At 39.7% G+C, this 14,768-nt stretch overlaps 1 protein-coding gene and 1 pseudogene across 1 annotated transcript; both read left to right on the forward strand.

The window, feature by feature from the left end:
- The first annotated feature begins 6,016 nt into the window (after positions 1 to 6,016).
- LOC130403752 (cytochrome P450 2K4-like) lies at positions 6,017 to 7,958 on the forward strand (annotated as a pseudogene).
- A 2,429-nt stretch (positions 7,959 to 10,387) lies between these two features.
- Positions 10,388 to 14,546, forward strand: LOC130405222 (cytochrome P450 2K1-like). Its single transcript, XM_056610261.1, has 9 exons — positions 10,388 to 10,714; positions 11,218 to 11,380; positions 11,479 to 11,628; positions 11,707 to 11,867; positions 11,946 to 12,122; positions 12,333 to 12,474; positions 13,104 to 13,288; positions 13,385 to 13,526; positions 13,627 to 14,546. The coding sequence occupies exons 1-9, from the start codon at positions 10,520 to 10,522 to the stop codon at positions 13,812 to 13,814; spliced, it is 1,503 nt and encodes a 500-aa protein (XP_056466236.1). The 5' UTR covers positions 10,388 to 10,519; the 3' UTR covers positions 13,815 to 14,546.
- Positions 14,547 to 14,768: the final 222 nt, after the last annotated feature.

Genomic DNA, 14,768 nt, shown 5'->3' on the forward strand with positions numbered 1-14,768 from the left:
TTCTCAGCTACTACAACCCCATTCAAACTTCACCACTCTACAATACATTATAAAGTGAACTGATTGGTTGTTTAGACATTTTTATGTGATGAATTATATGGAATGCCATTTGACTCAAATGTAATTAAATAGATAAATATGGCTATGAAATAAATAAGTTAATGTATGGAAATAAATACTTTTTAAGGACAACATTCATTTCATGCCACATTTCCAGGTGGTATATTCAAATGAGGGGGCGTGGTGTCTCAGACCAAAGCAACAGCACCGAATCACTGAATATATTATCGATAATAATAAAATATAGCAGCTCAGAATCACTGAATATATTATTCATAATAATATATAGCAGGACTGAAACACTGAACATATTATTAATAATACTTTTTTTGTGTTCGCTGTTAACATCCAATCCTGCTTCCATCAACTTGATTGCGTAAAACCAATATGAAACTAGAAAATGCATTTCCTGCAGAACATGGTGAGTGCTGCAGTGCAAAGTGAGGTTAAAAATATTTTTTAACAAAGCCACATAGATTACGACATAAAGAAACATTAAATAGCTTAAGGCCACGTTTATACATAGCAGGGTATTTATAGAAACAAATATTTCCCCCCCTACGTTTTCCAAAATAACATTGTGCCGTTGAGCGCCATTATAATCATGCCAAACCTATGGGCGGCAGTGTAGGGGGAAGGATAAAGCCATGAAAGCCAAGCAGAATCCTCAGAATCAACAACGAATAACACGAGCGTCTTCCTGTAACAAACAAACTGTAAACATAGGGCGTATGACGCCAAGCATTTCCTGGCGCATAATGTGACGCTTCAGAACCTAAAACTCTGTTTCTCCCCGTTGACACAACACATAACCGGCGTTTTCAGAAATCTCCACTTTGGCCGGAGTTTTTAGAAATGATCGTTTTGTGATAAAAACTGCGTTCGTGTAAATGAGAGGCCAAACCACGTGGAAATATCTGCGTTTTCCCTTTGTGTAAACGGGGCCTAAATCAAGTGAAGTAGCTGTCAGAAAGGGCAGGTGTCTTCAATAAAAAACAGCTGAAAACGAAGCCGGTATGAAACTAAAAGTGATTCTGAAGAAAGTTGAAATGATATCAAAATTCCGTTTCGATATTATTGAAGATACAAGTGTGTAGATTTGTAACATGGTTTGAAGGAAGATAAACGGTTGACAATTTATTCAGTTACGTCTTAAACAGTCATTGACTCCCATGTTAAAAAAAATATAGTATTTTAAAAGTAGAATATCTTAAAATGTATAAAATATTAAAAAAATCTGAGAAGCGCGCGATTCCAAGCCATTGTGAAAGTCACCAAAAGTCGAAAAAAGTTAAACGCAAGGTCACAGGCTAACAGTGGAGCTGTGTTGGGAACCAGCAGCCAAGAGCTTCCATGGAAACTTTCTACCCATGTTAAATAGATTTAGTTGGCAGTGCCTTTTCTGCCCATTCTTTTTTAAACTTGTGGAAGCACTTTGCAGTACTGAGACACCATTTCTAACGGCAATGGAGCTAGATTCTAAAAATATCAAAAGATGCCCAAAGCAAATACCTTTAACGCATAGTTGTGTTTTATCAAATTAAAAAAATTCTTAGTTTCATTGACCACAAATTGAGCAGAAATATTTAAATAGTTTAACCACATTAAGAAAAATACATTTGTTAATTTTTTTTATTAGTGAAGCCACAAGTTTTGCACATTATCCAAACAGAATACCTGAAATGTTGATATGTCAGCCCTTTCGGGTTAAAACAAGAGAAAAGGACAACCTAACAAGAGTGAAAAGTTTGGGTTAGGTGACCTATAGTTCAAAGATGTCCCTGGTCAGGTAGACTAAATAAAAGTGTATTCCCAATTGCTCCAGGACATTTGTGTAATTTACTTGTGAGCTCTCCCTCAAGCCTAGAGAGACATCAGTGTTGAACCACCAACTGAAAGAGGGTATTTGCCATTAGTATGAGTGACAACATTTCATGGCTATTAATTTAGTTCATTATATTTAGCTGATTTGAATAGACTGTTCTAGCAGGTGAGGCTGTCAAAGAACTAAATATGGAGCAACTACAAAAAGTAAATTTGCAGCATGACCAAATTATACAAAAAGTATAGGAACTGTTCTAGCAGATATGTTTTAGAAGTCTCTTTTGATAGGCAGGGAATAATTGCCTATGTCACCCTGTAGTCATGCCATCAAATCTGTTGGGCAAAGTACCGCTACTGATTAATCCAGTAGACTCACCAGTCAAGTCCCCCTAGTTAGAAAATGGAAGAAACCCAGTTATGTTAATTATTCTGTTACAAATGAAGACTAATACTTTCCACAAATTGCGATCCAAGTTACTGGCTGCAGTCTTGGATTTTATAGTTCTATATGAATAGATTCAATTTACTAAACTATTAATCATGCTTCAGAAGAATTAACCTTTCTTGGATGGCAGATCTACCACAAGCCTCCATTGCCACAACCTCCAGATGGCTTACGACCTAGGGCAACTCCTCGACTACTGCAAGCCAACAAATTGGCTCTTGCACACCAGACACGCATTTTGCTTTATTTTAGGTTTTCAAGCATCTTAAAATACCCAAATCATCGCTCCAATACACAAGTCAGCTAATGGCCTACAAGGAAATTCTGAAGCTAGTGTTAGTGATGGCGATAGAAATGGACAAGCTTGCGTGTACAAATATGCAACTAGAATTGCAAGGTTCACAGCCCAGTTGCATAAGTGGTCACAACCGTTGGATTGTAAGCAAGGGTGAAAAAAAAAAAAAACTAGTCAACATGGTCAATTGAAAGCCTGTACAAAAAGACCCTGGAATAGTCAAATGCAGCTTTACTGCGGATGAATTAAGCCAAATTGCATAAACATCCAATGGTAAACAGTATACAAATGCAATCAAGGTTGCACTCACACTAGGCCATCTGGCCGTGGCCGTCGCAACTGTGGCCTGGCCTCGGTAGGCCCTTGTACATACGCCATCACGTCGCTAGCATCCAAACAATTCTACCAAACCTTAACCAACTAGTGAAAAATGGAACAAAACTTTAGCACACACCCAGTGACTAATCACCTTGTCCAGGGGTGTTCCAACGTGGTTTACCAGAGGGCCTTGTGGACTTAAAGTAAGCCACACATTTGACAGAGACAGCACGGAATGACGTTAAACTAAGCTAATCTACAGGTTACTAGTGCTAGTGCAATTACATGAGCATTTTGCACAATATTTGTACTCCAATGCTACGCAAAGCAGGCTTCTTCAGAAACCCGTAGCCTGCTACATTGAAGGGCAACTGTAGAAAATCCTGACCAAGACCGAAAGATGGCTCTGGAAGCCACTACGGCCCACACAGCAGATTACTGCGTGGACCGTGGTGGCTTCCAGATCAACCCTTCGGTGGACCATTCATACACATGTATTCCGAGGATGTTTTGAAGACACTGGAGTCCCATGGCACTAGATTCCTTTGAAGACTAAGTTGGTATGGGGGGGCCCAAAGGGGGCCCCCCCATAGATCTTGTCAGTCATCTAACACCTGTTAAGAAAAACACACACATCACAAGATACAAATCAGCAAAGCTAGGTTAACAAACAGCGGCGACATGCATGTCAAGGTGCAAAGAGCAGGGATACTGATGGCTTGTGTCTGAGGAGACAGCCCAAAAACGTCAACAATTAATAAAGGAAAATAACTTTTACTCACTGCGGTGGTCTGTTTCGAAGTGCCATGTTGGTAGCAATATTTGTCTGGGCTGTTCAGTCAAATGCCCACAAAAACAAACACGCAACAACGCATACTTTCAGTTTGTATAAAGTGAGAATTGTGATCTGCAATCTATATCGAAAAGTTTCAACCCTCACTAAACTCAACCTCGATTAACACAGGCCGATGCGAAAAGTAAACCAAACTCATTGTGTTCACCTTTAATAAAGAGGTGCGTGACAGGTGATCTCAATTAAGAGCTAATCAGAAAGAACACACTGATTGGCCATGAGTGAGACGTTCAAAACGAGGACGAGGATTTAACCGAATTGTTACCATTCAAATTCAAATGTCTTTATTATTGGATAGGGTATGATATCAATGATTTGGGCTTTGAGTAGGCCTATATTTCTTAAATATATTTCTTACATTTTTTCACCCCTTCGCCTTTTGAATATGAAATCTATAATCTCAGCCTCTCTATAATTTGCCCAACACATATTTTATTGTTCAAATAAAATCCCATCCTTATTTTGCCATTCATATTGAATCTTTACTGTCTTTCATTGTACAACACAATCATCTAATAATTATTCATAACGCTCTTCCATCTCCTTGGCTGCATTAAGACGAGGCTCGGGTCAGAGCAAAGATCGGGATCCACACATGATAAGGGATAAAGTTATTTATTAGAATAAAGTAAGTATCATGAAATCTGTAAAGGGATTAGTGTAGTGTATGGAAGATTAGAAAATGTGCGATTATATGGTTTGGACAGAAAACCAGTACCAAAATCACAAGGACCGACCGAGCCAGAACGGAGGAAACTTACCCAGACAGACAAAACAAATACTGGGAACAACAAACCATCTTTACCATGTTGGAAATACCCGAACAAAATGCAACAAACCAAACCTGAACAGCAAACCAACATATGTGACCAACCAACTGAACTACTGACCAAACACACAATTATTTCGACTAGCCTATGTATATGGGCAGTGGAAAGTGTGCTGTGGGGATGTTGAATAGTGTTAACATAAAACAAAACATGGAACCAATCCAAAGGTCCAAAACCTTAAGGAACCACCCTAAACAGAACCCAAGCCCAACTGCCTCTGTGGAAAGAGAGAGAGACTGGCTAAAGCCTGCGTGGCAGACCTGCACAGGTGCACCTCATCAGCTGACAAGCCTCTCAGCCCCGCCCACTGGCTACCTGTAGCAGGTAGGCAAACACAGAGGACCCAGCAGACGAAGGAGAGAGAGAGAGCAGTCACAGCTGTCACATCTGTTGCCTGAAGATTCTTTGTTTGTCTCCAACAAAACCTTCCAAACAGATGAATCATTGGCTCATCCCAGAAGTGTCAAATGGCTTTTGTGTGTCAAAACGGGCAGGGTGGTCGTGGACTCCTGAAAAATACTATGGTTGTTTTGTATGTAGAATAAAATGCCATTCTACATTTAAAAAAAAAAAGGGAAGACTTTCACAATGCAGGATTCTGGGAATGCAGTGATGGAATCCCGATAACACCTGTTCCCTAATAAATGGGCTCAAGATTCTGAGTCTGCCTGCAAGAGGTTGTGTGTGTGTGTGTGTGTGTGTGTGTGTGTGTGTGTGTGTGTGTGTGTGTGTGTGTGTGTGTGTGTGTGTGTGTGTGTGGTTGAAACCTTAGCAGTTTGTGTCTCATTGACTGTTGGATTAATTATTAACTATGTCAAAAATATCTGATTTCCTCCCTTTGTTTTGATGTTCCCCCGAACAACAATGCAAACTAACCATTGTTAGTTTACTCACTGTGAACAGATGCCCCCTGTAGGATTATAACAGACTAATCTACATAGACCCTCGTAATAACTAGACCTAGACCCAGCTGAGAACTACTTTCAAGGAGGCGATGCCCTTCCTTAAGCTATCAGGCTCAGAAACGCAGACAGTAATAATTTTAAATGACTGGGTTACAAGCTAACAATAAATACAATTATTTATTGAATTACTGCTGCTCATTTTTTCCTTTTTTGAACGTTCAATTCAGCGAGTTCAACAGGATAAAACTTTGAATGAACCAGGCGGGTGGCAGGGACAAGAGATTAAACATTGACCTGATTGTACATTGACTTGTACAATTTAAATGTTAATAAATGATGGTAAACTTTCCCCTCTTCCCCCTGCACTTAAACATTTGCTTGCTTCTACATAATCAGTCCCAAGCCTGAGGTTACTTCTACTTCATAAAGAATGCAGTCACTAAACCTGTAAACCCACTTGCCTAACTTCGTTATTTGTTGACGATCATGGTGCTTCTAGAACTTCTCCATTCGTCTGCTTCAGTCCCCCTGTTGGGGGCTCTTGTAGGTCTGCTGGTCCTCTTCTTCTTCTCCTCCAGGAATCAGGGCCAGGGTAAGGATCCCCCTGGGCCCAGACCACTGCCCCTGATCGGGAACCTTTTGAGCATGGACTTTATGAAACCACACATCACCCTCTGGGAGGTGAGGCCACTACTGTTTTTATTCGGTCCATGGTCTCTTCCTGGAAGACTTGTTATCCATTTGATTATTGATATGTTATCCATTTGATTATTGATTGATTGATACTTGATAATGATTGGTACTGCATGTCTTTCTGCTATCAGCTTTCCAAGAAATATGGAGATGTATTCACAGTGTATTTACGAACAAAGAAGGTGGTGGTCCTGGCTGGATACAAGACAAACATGCCCTGGTCAACCATGCAGATGCATTTGGAGACAGAGAGTTAACCCCATTAATGCATACAGTTTCTAAAGAAAATGGTATGCTAATGCATACAAATTATTACGTTAGTACCACATAAAACTCACAGCATTATTATGAAAAGCAAAAAGTAAGAAAATGTCCCATTTGTTCTAGGCATTTTGTTTGCTAATGGAGAGTCATGGAGAGAGATGATATGTTTTACTCTGACAACCTTGAGAGAGTTTGGGATGGGCAAGAACATGAGTGAAGAGAAAATCATTGAAGAATGCGAACAGCTCATGGAGGTGTTGGAGCAACATAAAGAAAAGTATTACAGATCCTCAGTTATTGATTGTCACTGTTGTAATTCGATTATCACAAATCATCCTTTATGTCACAGGAAAAGCTTTTGACGTGCAAAAATCCATGAACTGTGCCGTCTCCAATATAATCTGTGCCATTATGTATGGAAGTAGGTTTGAATATTATGACCCAGAGTTTAAAGCTATGGTCAATAGATCCAATGGGAACATTCAAATTGTTGGATCCCCTTCAGCACAGGTATAATTAACAAATCTATTTGGATTTTCTTAATTAGGTGAGTGCAGGTTTTATTCTTTCTTTCTTTCTCTCTTGATTATTCTCTACAAACTTTGGTACCTATCTCCTTCCTCAAATTTTGGATTGAACAAGCAGTCAACCACATCTTGGGCCAGATCTCGCTTCATCATCAATTATATCACAGCATTGTTAATTTTTTCCGAACTCGTTTTTGGTGTATTTTCCAGACCAGGTACTGGAGGAGCTGAGCAGCATGATAGGGAGTCGGCAGGTCAAGGTAGAGGACAGGAAGAACCTCCCCTACACTGATGCTGTCATCCATGAGACCCAGAGACTGGCCAACATCCTTCCCATGTCGCTCCCTCACACCACCAGCCAAGACGTCACCTTCCAAGGCTACTTCATTAAGCAGGTCTGACTCAATGGAATAGCCACCAGACATAATATTGTAAGACCTTAATAAATAGCTTCATAACTTCCTGAATGGTCCTTTCTCTACAGGGCACCGTAGTGTATCCTCTCCTGACGTCTGTGTTGTGGGATGAGACAGAATGGGAGAGTCCACTCAGCTTTAATCCTTCCCACTTCCTGGATGAGGATGGGAAGTTCGTCAAGAGAGATGCCTTCCTGCCTTTCTCTGCAGGTTCGCTAGCTCCATCAACAGACCCTGTGTCCCTTCTTCGGTGTTCTACCGAATATTGTGCAGATGACCTCCAGGGTTGTGACCCTGTTCCCTGTGTCAGGTCGCAGGGCGTGTGTTGGTGAGAGTCTGGCCAGGATGGAGCTCTTGCTCTTCTTCACCACCCTCCTTCAACGCTTCCGTTTCACTCCTCCACCTGGAGTGACGGAGGAGGATCTCGATCTGACTCCAACATGGGGCCTCACACTCAGTCCTTCCCCCCACCAGTTGTGTGCTCACAGACGGGTCGAGGCAGAAAGTTAATGATTGTGTGGCTTACTATGCAACAACTTAGATCTCTGACACATAATACAGGATTGTTGGGGGGGGGGGGGGGATATATAACACGATGATACCCTTTCGGGTTGCTATTTATTTTTTTTAAAAAATGCAAATGTTGGTTGGCATAAGTAAGGGGCATGATATGCCTCTTGATATAGTAATGATTTAGTAAACTGGGTTAAAACCCACCGTATTTCATAATCTGTTTATCTTTACCTGTAAACTTTGACACAAATGGGAACTTTGCCAAGGTTTGACTGCGTTTGTGTTAAAAGTCACTGGCTTCTGTCAGGTCGGCAGATTCCTGTTTTTCTTTTTAAAACTGACACTTTCATGAATGATATATTAAAGTTATTGATTCTTTGAATGCCATACTTATAATAGTTTAAAAAAAAATTGTTTAAAAACTCACTTAAGTTTTCCAAAGTGTAAATGTGTGACACTTTCATAATCTTTATGGCAGTATTTTACAATAAAGTTACAATAATAAACCATAAATTAAGATTAGTTTGCAGTAATAGGCATTAATAAACAATTACTGAACAGTTAACTAATGGTAAGGTATATATTTATATATATTTGAACCCCATTAAAGAGGGGGCTTACCCTAGCCATGTTAAATAATGTATACATTAAAACCTTAATTAACATTAGTACATGTCCTACCCTAATTGTTAAATGTTACCAACTTTTCAACTGCCCTCTACTCCACATATACAAATTTTAATATCACATCACAATCACAATGATCCGCAATAATGATAAGCCCAATAAGATACCTTATATAGCCCATAGGCAAATTGAGTCTTGTAGGTAAGAAGTCAACTGAAATGTTTGCCTTGTCATTTTGAAACGCATACACAGGAAATTAAGCTACAACAGGGTGATCATTGCATACCGTTTTCGTTTAGATAAATGTTGTGCTAGGTTTTGTTAAGGCTGAACGTTTTCCAGATCAACCCATGAAATAACCGAATAGATCGGTCTCCTAAATAGTGAAAATTGTATTCTATGTTTAAAGAAACATAATTATACACCACACATATAGCATAAATATCACCAAAGGTTCACATATACAGAGAGAGAGAGAGAGAGATAGATATAAGTGCTGTCAAATTAACGCAATAATCTTTGCTTTGATTTTGAGAGATCTAACTCGCTAAAAATAATTAACGCTGTCTACTTCCTGTGGCGGGTGACTTATTATAATCGAACCGTCGAGTCTAGAACACACACTAACTATGAAGGCGAAAGGCACAGAGGTGGAACATCCAACGCAATATAGTTGGATTCTAAGGAACCAGTGTGACAGGGGCAGGTTCTACATAGCCGTCTAAACTCGAATAAGTCACGAGAAACGTCACCCGTTATGATATAACAATCAACCTACGCGTATCTTGTAGGTCTGCTGGTCCTCTTCTTCTTCTCCTCCTCCAGGAATCAGGGCCAGGGTAGGGATCCCCCTGGGCCCAGACCACTGCCCCTGATCGGGAACCTTTTGAGCATGGACTTTAGTATGTTGATTGATCTATTTGCGTTAACTTAGTCTTGGAGGAACTGTTGAGTCTAAACCATATGGCGGGAGCTAAACAAAGAAGATGGATCAACAGCTGCTTGTCATAACTAGGTTGAGCAGGGTGTCCTTTAACCACACTCTACCAGAGCTTATTGTAGTTTTTATATCTATTAGATTTAAAACCTCATCGATGCACATATCTCCTTGTTTGGGAACCATGACACACGCGATGTTAGGATTTCCTACTTTAACGAAGCTCTCCTAGTGTGCGTTCAACAGTATAAGAAACTCTATTTATTCTGATTTGAACTGATTTATTGAGCATTTTTAGCTATAAAGGGGAAAACATAGGTCTACATATTAATTGTAAGACTTTAGATTACTTTTGATACAGTGAAGATTTGGAGAACCTCGTTCACACAACCTTTCATAATTACACTTATCTTATCTATAAACTTACCACAAGTAGGCTACATGCCATGTTTAAAAATATGTATACATATTCATTTCAAGACTTTAGATGACTTTTGATACAGTGAAGATTTGGAGAACCTGGTTCACACAACCTTTCATAATTAAACTTATCTTATCTTTAAACTTTACCACAAGTGGGCTACATGCCATGTTTTACTGCCTAAGTCTTCGGAAATGTTTTTGGACCTCTCCCAGATTATTTTTACGTTTAATAAAAGGCTACAACTACAGATGGCAACTGATGATACCTAAATTGCCATAATTTAATTACATCCCATAATTGTTTGTTGTGCAGAGAAGCTGTGCTCTCTACTGAAGACAGGGATTTATTCTGTACACAGTTCAATACAGAGTCCTTGAGAAACGGTAATTATTAACAGACTCAAATTGCAATGACATTTTAATGTGTGACCACTAGGGCGGGGCGTTTTCCCTTGCACAGGCTACTACAAAATGTGCAAACACGCTGCCACATCCATCAGTAGGACTTTACTTCCAAAACGAAGATTGGGCGGTTACTGTACTTTTATACTTGTACTTCGGTAGCTGAAGATTATATTAGTCTAAGATCATGGCTCTACCAGATCTTTTCGATTCGTCCGCTTCAGTCCCCCTGTTGGGGGCTCTTGTAGGTCTGCTGGTCCTCTTCTTCTTCTCCTCCAGGAATCAGGGCCAGGGTAAGGATCCCCCTGGGCCCAGACCACTGCCCCTGATCGGGAACCTTTTGAGCATGGACTTTATGAAACCACACATCACCCTCTGGGAGGTGAGGCTCCTGTTGTTTTTCTTTGTTTATAAATGGTGTGGTCATTTGATCGCCCTATAGGCCTGGGCAGTCATGCGGTCACTCAGAGACCCATAGCTTGCGGATGTGTTGTGCCTATGAAATTTACAATTATGTTTTTTTCCCCAAGAAAGCTTGGTTTGTATGCAAACTTGTTGCAAACTTATTGGGGGCGAACTGTTACAAATCAGTTCAGATCATGGAAACAAGTGAGAGGAGGGACGTTATAAATACAATTTTCTCAGCAATTGATGTATTTATTAGTTGTGAAAGTAAAGTCCTTAAATAAGCTCTTTCCTCGTCAAAGGTTATGAACCTACCTTGTTTTATTAATGAAGTGGAGGGGAACCAGACTTCCCAGGTCTATAGGACTGACTATATCAAGCATAACAATACTTTATTTTCAATAGTATCTATCCGATATTTATACACTTTCCTTCCTCATTCACTGTATTTAAAACTACTTTGTGTGTTTCTTTTATCAGTTTTCCAAGAAATATGGAAATGTATTCACAGTGTATTTTGGACCGAAGAAAGTGGTGGTTCTGGCGGGATACAAGACTGTCAAACAAGCCCTGGTCAACAATGCAGATGAATTTGGAGACAGAGAGGTTTTCAAAATCGTAGACGAAACTACGGGAGGACATGGTGAATAAATTAAGCTATTTAATATTTATCGAACGAGTGTTAACTCAATTAAACATCTACTTATAGTATTTAAAGCCGTAACATTTTATTTGAACCAGGCATTTTGTTTGCTAATGGAGAGACATGGAAAGAAATGAGACGTTTTGCATTGACCACTTTGAGAGACTTTGGGATGGGCAAGAAATTAAGTGAAGAGAAAATTACAGAAGAATGCCAGTACCTCATTGAGGTTATGGAGCAATATAAAGGTATGTGTCACATTTCCTCAGTTATTTGTTGTCACTTTTGATATAGGAAGAATAATAAATCATCCCTTCATGTTACAGGAAAAGCTTTTGATACTACAAAATCAATGAACTATGCGGTGTCCAATATAATCAGCGCCATTATCTATGGCAGTAGATTTGAATATGATGACCCAAAGTTTACAAGTATGGTAAACAGAGCCAACGAGACCATTCGACTGACAGGATCCCCTTCAGTACAGGTGCGGTTTATTTTTCCATTGGAATTACTAGCAACTGACATACAGGACATCGCTTTTACTGACTCCGTTTCATTGTAGATATACAACGCGTTGCCGTGGTTGGGCAAGTGGTTTAGCAGCCGCAGGGTCATCAAGAATGCAGTTCAAAATCAAGCAGACATAAGCAAGATGACCCAATGTCTCAAACACACCCTTGTCCCTGAGGTGTGCAGGGGTTTTGTGGACGCATTCCTGATTCGCCAGCAGACTCTAGAGGTATGTCGCCTTGTGCTCAAACTGTCGTTATATGCAAGATTTAAATCTTTCATCTTCTCATGAAATTGTCAATGCACTTAAACGATATACAATGTATTCAACAAGAACATAACAGTATCATTCTGTGTATCTAGTCTTCATCGGACCAATACCTTTTTCCCATCTATACTCTTCTCATGTCACTTCTACCACTTTTTTTTCCAAATGCAGGAATCTGGAAATAAGAACAGTTACTACACCAATATGAACCTTAATGTATCTATTGCCAATTTGTTTAATGCTGGAACTGATACAACTGCAACAACATTAAGATGGGGTCTTCTGATCATGGCCAAGTACCCAAAAATCCAGGGTAAGGAAGTGACGATATAAAAACTGTGAAGAATATTCTAACTAGGTATTTGAGCTAGTCCCTGCCCACCAGCTGACCAGATGTATTTTACTTCACTTATAATAGACCTATTTTCTTTTAATTTAGGGGCGGGGCTATATTTGTTTTTCAGGCATTCGCTATCTCTACTCACCGCTCGTTTGAATCACACAGTTGTCATTTGGAGCGGAAAGAACACTGTCATTTCGTTTTTTTTATTCTGAAAGAGGTCCCACCTATTTACAAGGAGGGGCTTAATTTAACACACAGTGACTTTAAGAACTTATGCTTCTGACCAGCAGATTGCAAATATACATTGTTTGTCTGACTAATAGCCTATTGAATACTCTTAATGTTCTGCATTTTATTGCAACAATTATCAAGCCTACGTATAGATGTTCAACTTGTTTAAAGTCAAACTCAACAAAAGGTTTTGACAGCTGTTCAAGATTGACTTACAGAATGACGGCTTAAATTTGTCAATTTTTGCCAATACCCCATTTCAAGTCTGACAATGCAGATCAGTTTTTGGATGCAAATAACCCTAATTCATTTGGGGTTATATATTCCTGATGTATATTCCTGATGTTCTGCTTATTTTTAACATCCAGTCAAGGTCCAGGAGGAACTGAGCAGCATGATAGGGAGTCGGCAGGTCAAGTTAGAGGACAGGAAGAACCTGCCCTACATTGATGCTGTCATCCATGAAATCCAGAGATTTACCAACATCGTTCCCATGTCACTCCCTCACATCACCAGCCAAGACGTCACCTTCCAAGGCTACTTCATTAAGAAGGTCTGACTCAACGGAATAGCCACACCCACGGCTATATCATATAAAAATATCTTAATAAATAGCTTCATAACTTCCTGAATTGTCCTTTCTCTACAGGGCACTGTGGTGTATCCTCTCCTAACGTCTGTGTTGTGGGATGAGACAGAATGGGAGAGTCCACTCAGCTTTAATCCTTCCCACTTCCTGGATGAGGATGGGAAGTTCGTCAAGAGAGATGCCTTCATGCCTTTCTCTGCAGGTTTGCTAGCTCTATTAATATATATACTGTATCCCTTCTTCTGTGTTTTATCAAATACTGTGCGGATGATCTCGAGGTTTGACCCTGTTCCCTGTGTCAGGTCGCAGGGCGTGTGTCGGTGAGAGTCTAGCCAGGATGGAGCTCTTCCTCTTCTTCGCCATGCTGCTTCAACACTTCCATTTCACTCCTCCACCCGGGGTATCGGAGGACGACCTGGATCTGACCCCAGTTCTGGGCATCACCCTCAATCCTTCCCCTCACCTGTTGTGTGCCAACAGTCGTGTGTAGTAGGAGGATCCAGCTAATGATCCTATGATAGATATCACTGCTTGACTAATATACAGATGAACCTCTCTATAACGTGGCTCTTTGGGTCCACAAAACAATGACCAATTTATTGTTGGAAGATTTCACACAGTGAAGCAGTTGCATTTTTGTGATGTATCACTCATGTTGACTGCTCAGTTAAAGACACCAGACCTAGTAAGCCTGTCAACTAAATAGTCCTGCAATAGCAAGGAAGCAATAGCAAGATAAGCTCTGGCAAAGATATAATATTCGCTACACGCAAAACTTTTGATATTATTTTGCTGGTGGCTTCGTCATTAATACAAAACAACCAAGGGCTTTTAGACGTGGTTGTATCGGTAATTGGCTTATTTCTGGGACAAAGCTTATTTTGATAAAGGCAATGCAGATCTACAGAACAACAAACAAAGCAAACTAAGTGTGTGACGGGAGACACTTAAATGTTTGATTTCGCAAAGATATATTTTTTTAAAGATTATATTCCAATGGATGTACTATTTTTTAAGTGTATTGTATTTGTTAATTGATTAACAGGCTTAGGATATATTTAATGTTGAATATGTATAGAAGCATTATAATAAACTAGGGTCGTTTTTTTGTATTAAGTTAATTAGCCGATGCTTCAATCAAAAGCAATGTAATCATCGAAAAGCTCATCTTTCTATTTAACAAGAATAAAACAGCCTGTTATTTCATATGTTATGATGTGTTATATGTTATACGTTATATGTGACGTTGCCCACTAGCACGCACCTATGTGAGCCTAGCAGCGAGCAATAGCACCTTGCGTCGATTAGAATATGAGCGTGCGTACTATTATACTATGTTTGTATGTCATATATTTTTGGAAACATACATGGCCAGGCACCTGAGGGTCTTGAATGTAGGAACTAGAGCTGTCCCTACCTTTAGCCATGGCAGGTTTGGTCTTCT

The sequence above is a fragment of the Gadus chalcogrammus genome, chromosome 2, assembly GCF_026213295.1.
Source record: "Gadus chalcogrammus isolate NIFS_2021 chromosome 2, NIFS_Gcha_1.0, whole genome shotgun sequence".
NCBI lineage: Eukaryota > Metazoa > Chordata > Actinopteri > Gadiformes > Gadidae > Gadus > Gadus chalcogrammus.

What these genes read in the sequence shown, in the direction of transcription:
- LOC130405222 (XM_056610261.1), top strand. Translation starts at nt 10,520, where the DNA reads ATGGCTCTACCAGATCTTTTCGATTCGTCCGCTTCAGTCCCCCTGTTG. An exon ending in CGAAACTACGGGAGGACATG is followed by an intron (nt 11,381 to 11,478) that starts GTGAATAAATTA and finishes TATTTGAACCAG; the next exon opens with GCATTTTGTTTGCTAATGGA. An exon ending in TTCGCCAGCAGACTCTAGAG is followed by an intron (nt 12,123 to 12,332) that starts GTATGTCGCCTT and finishes TTCCAAATGCAG; the next exon opens with GAATCTGGAAATAAGAACAG.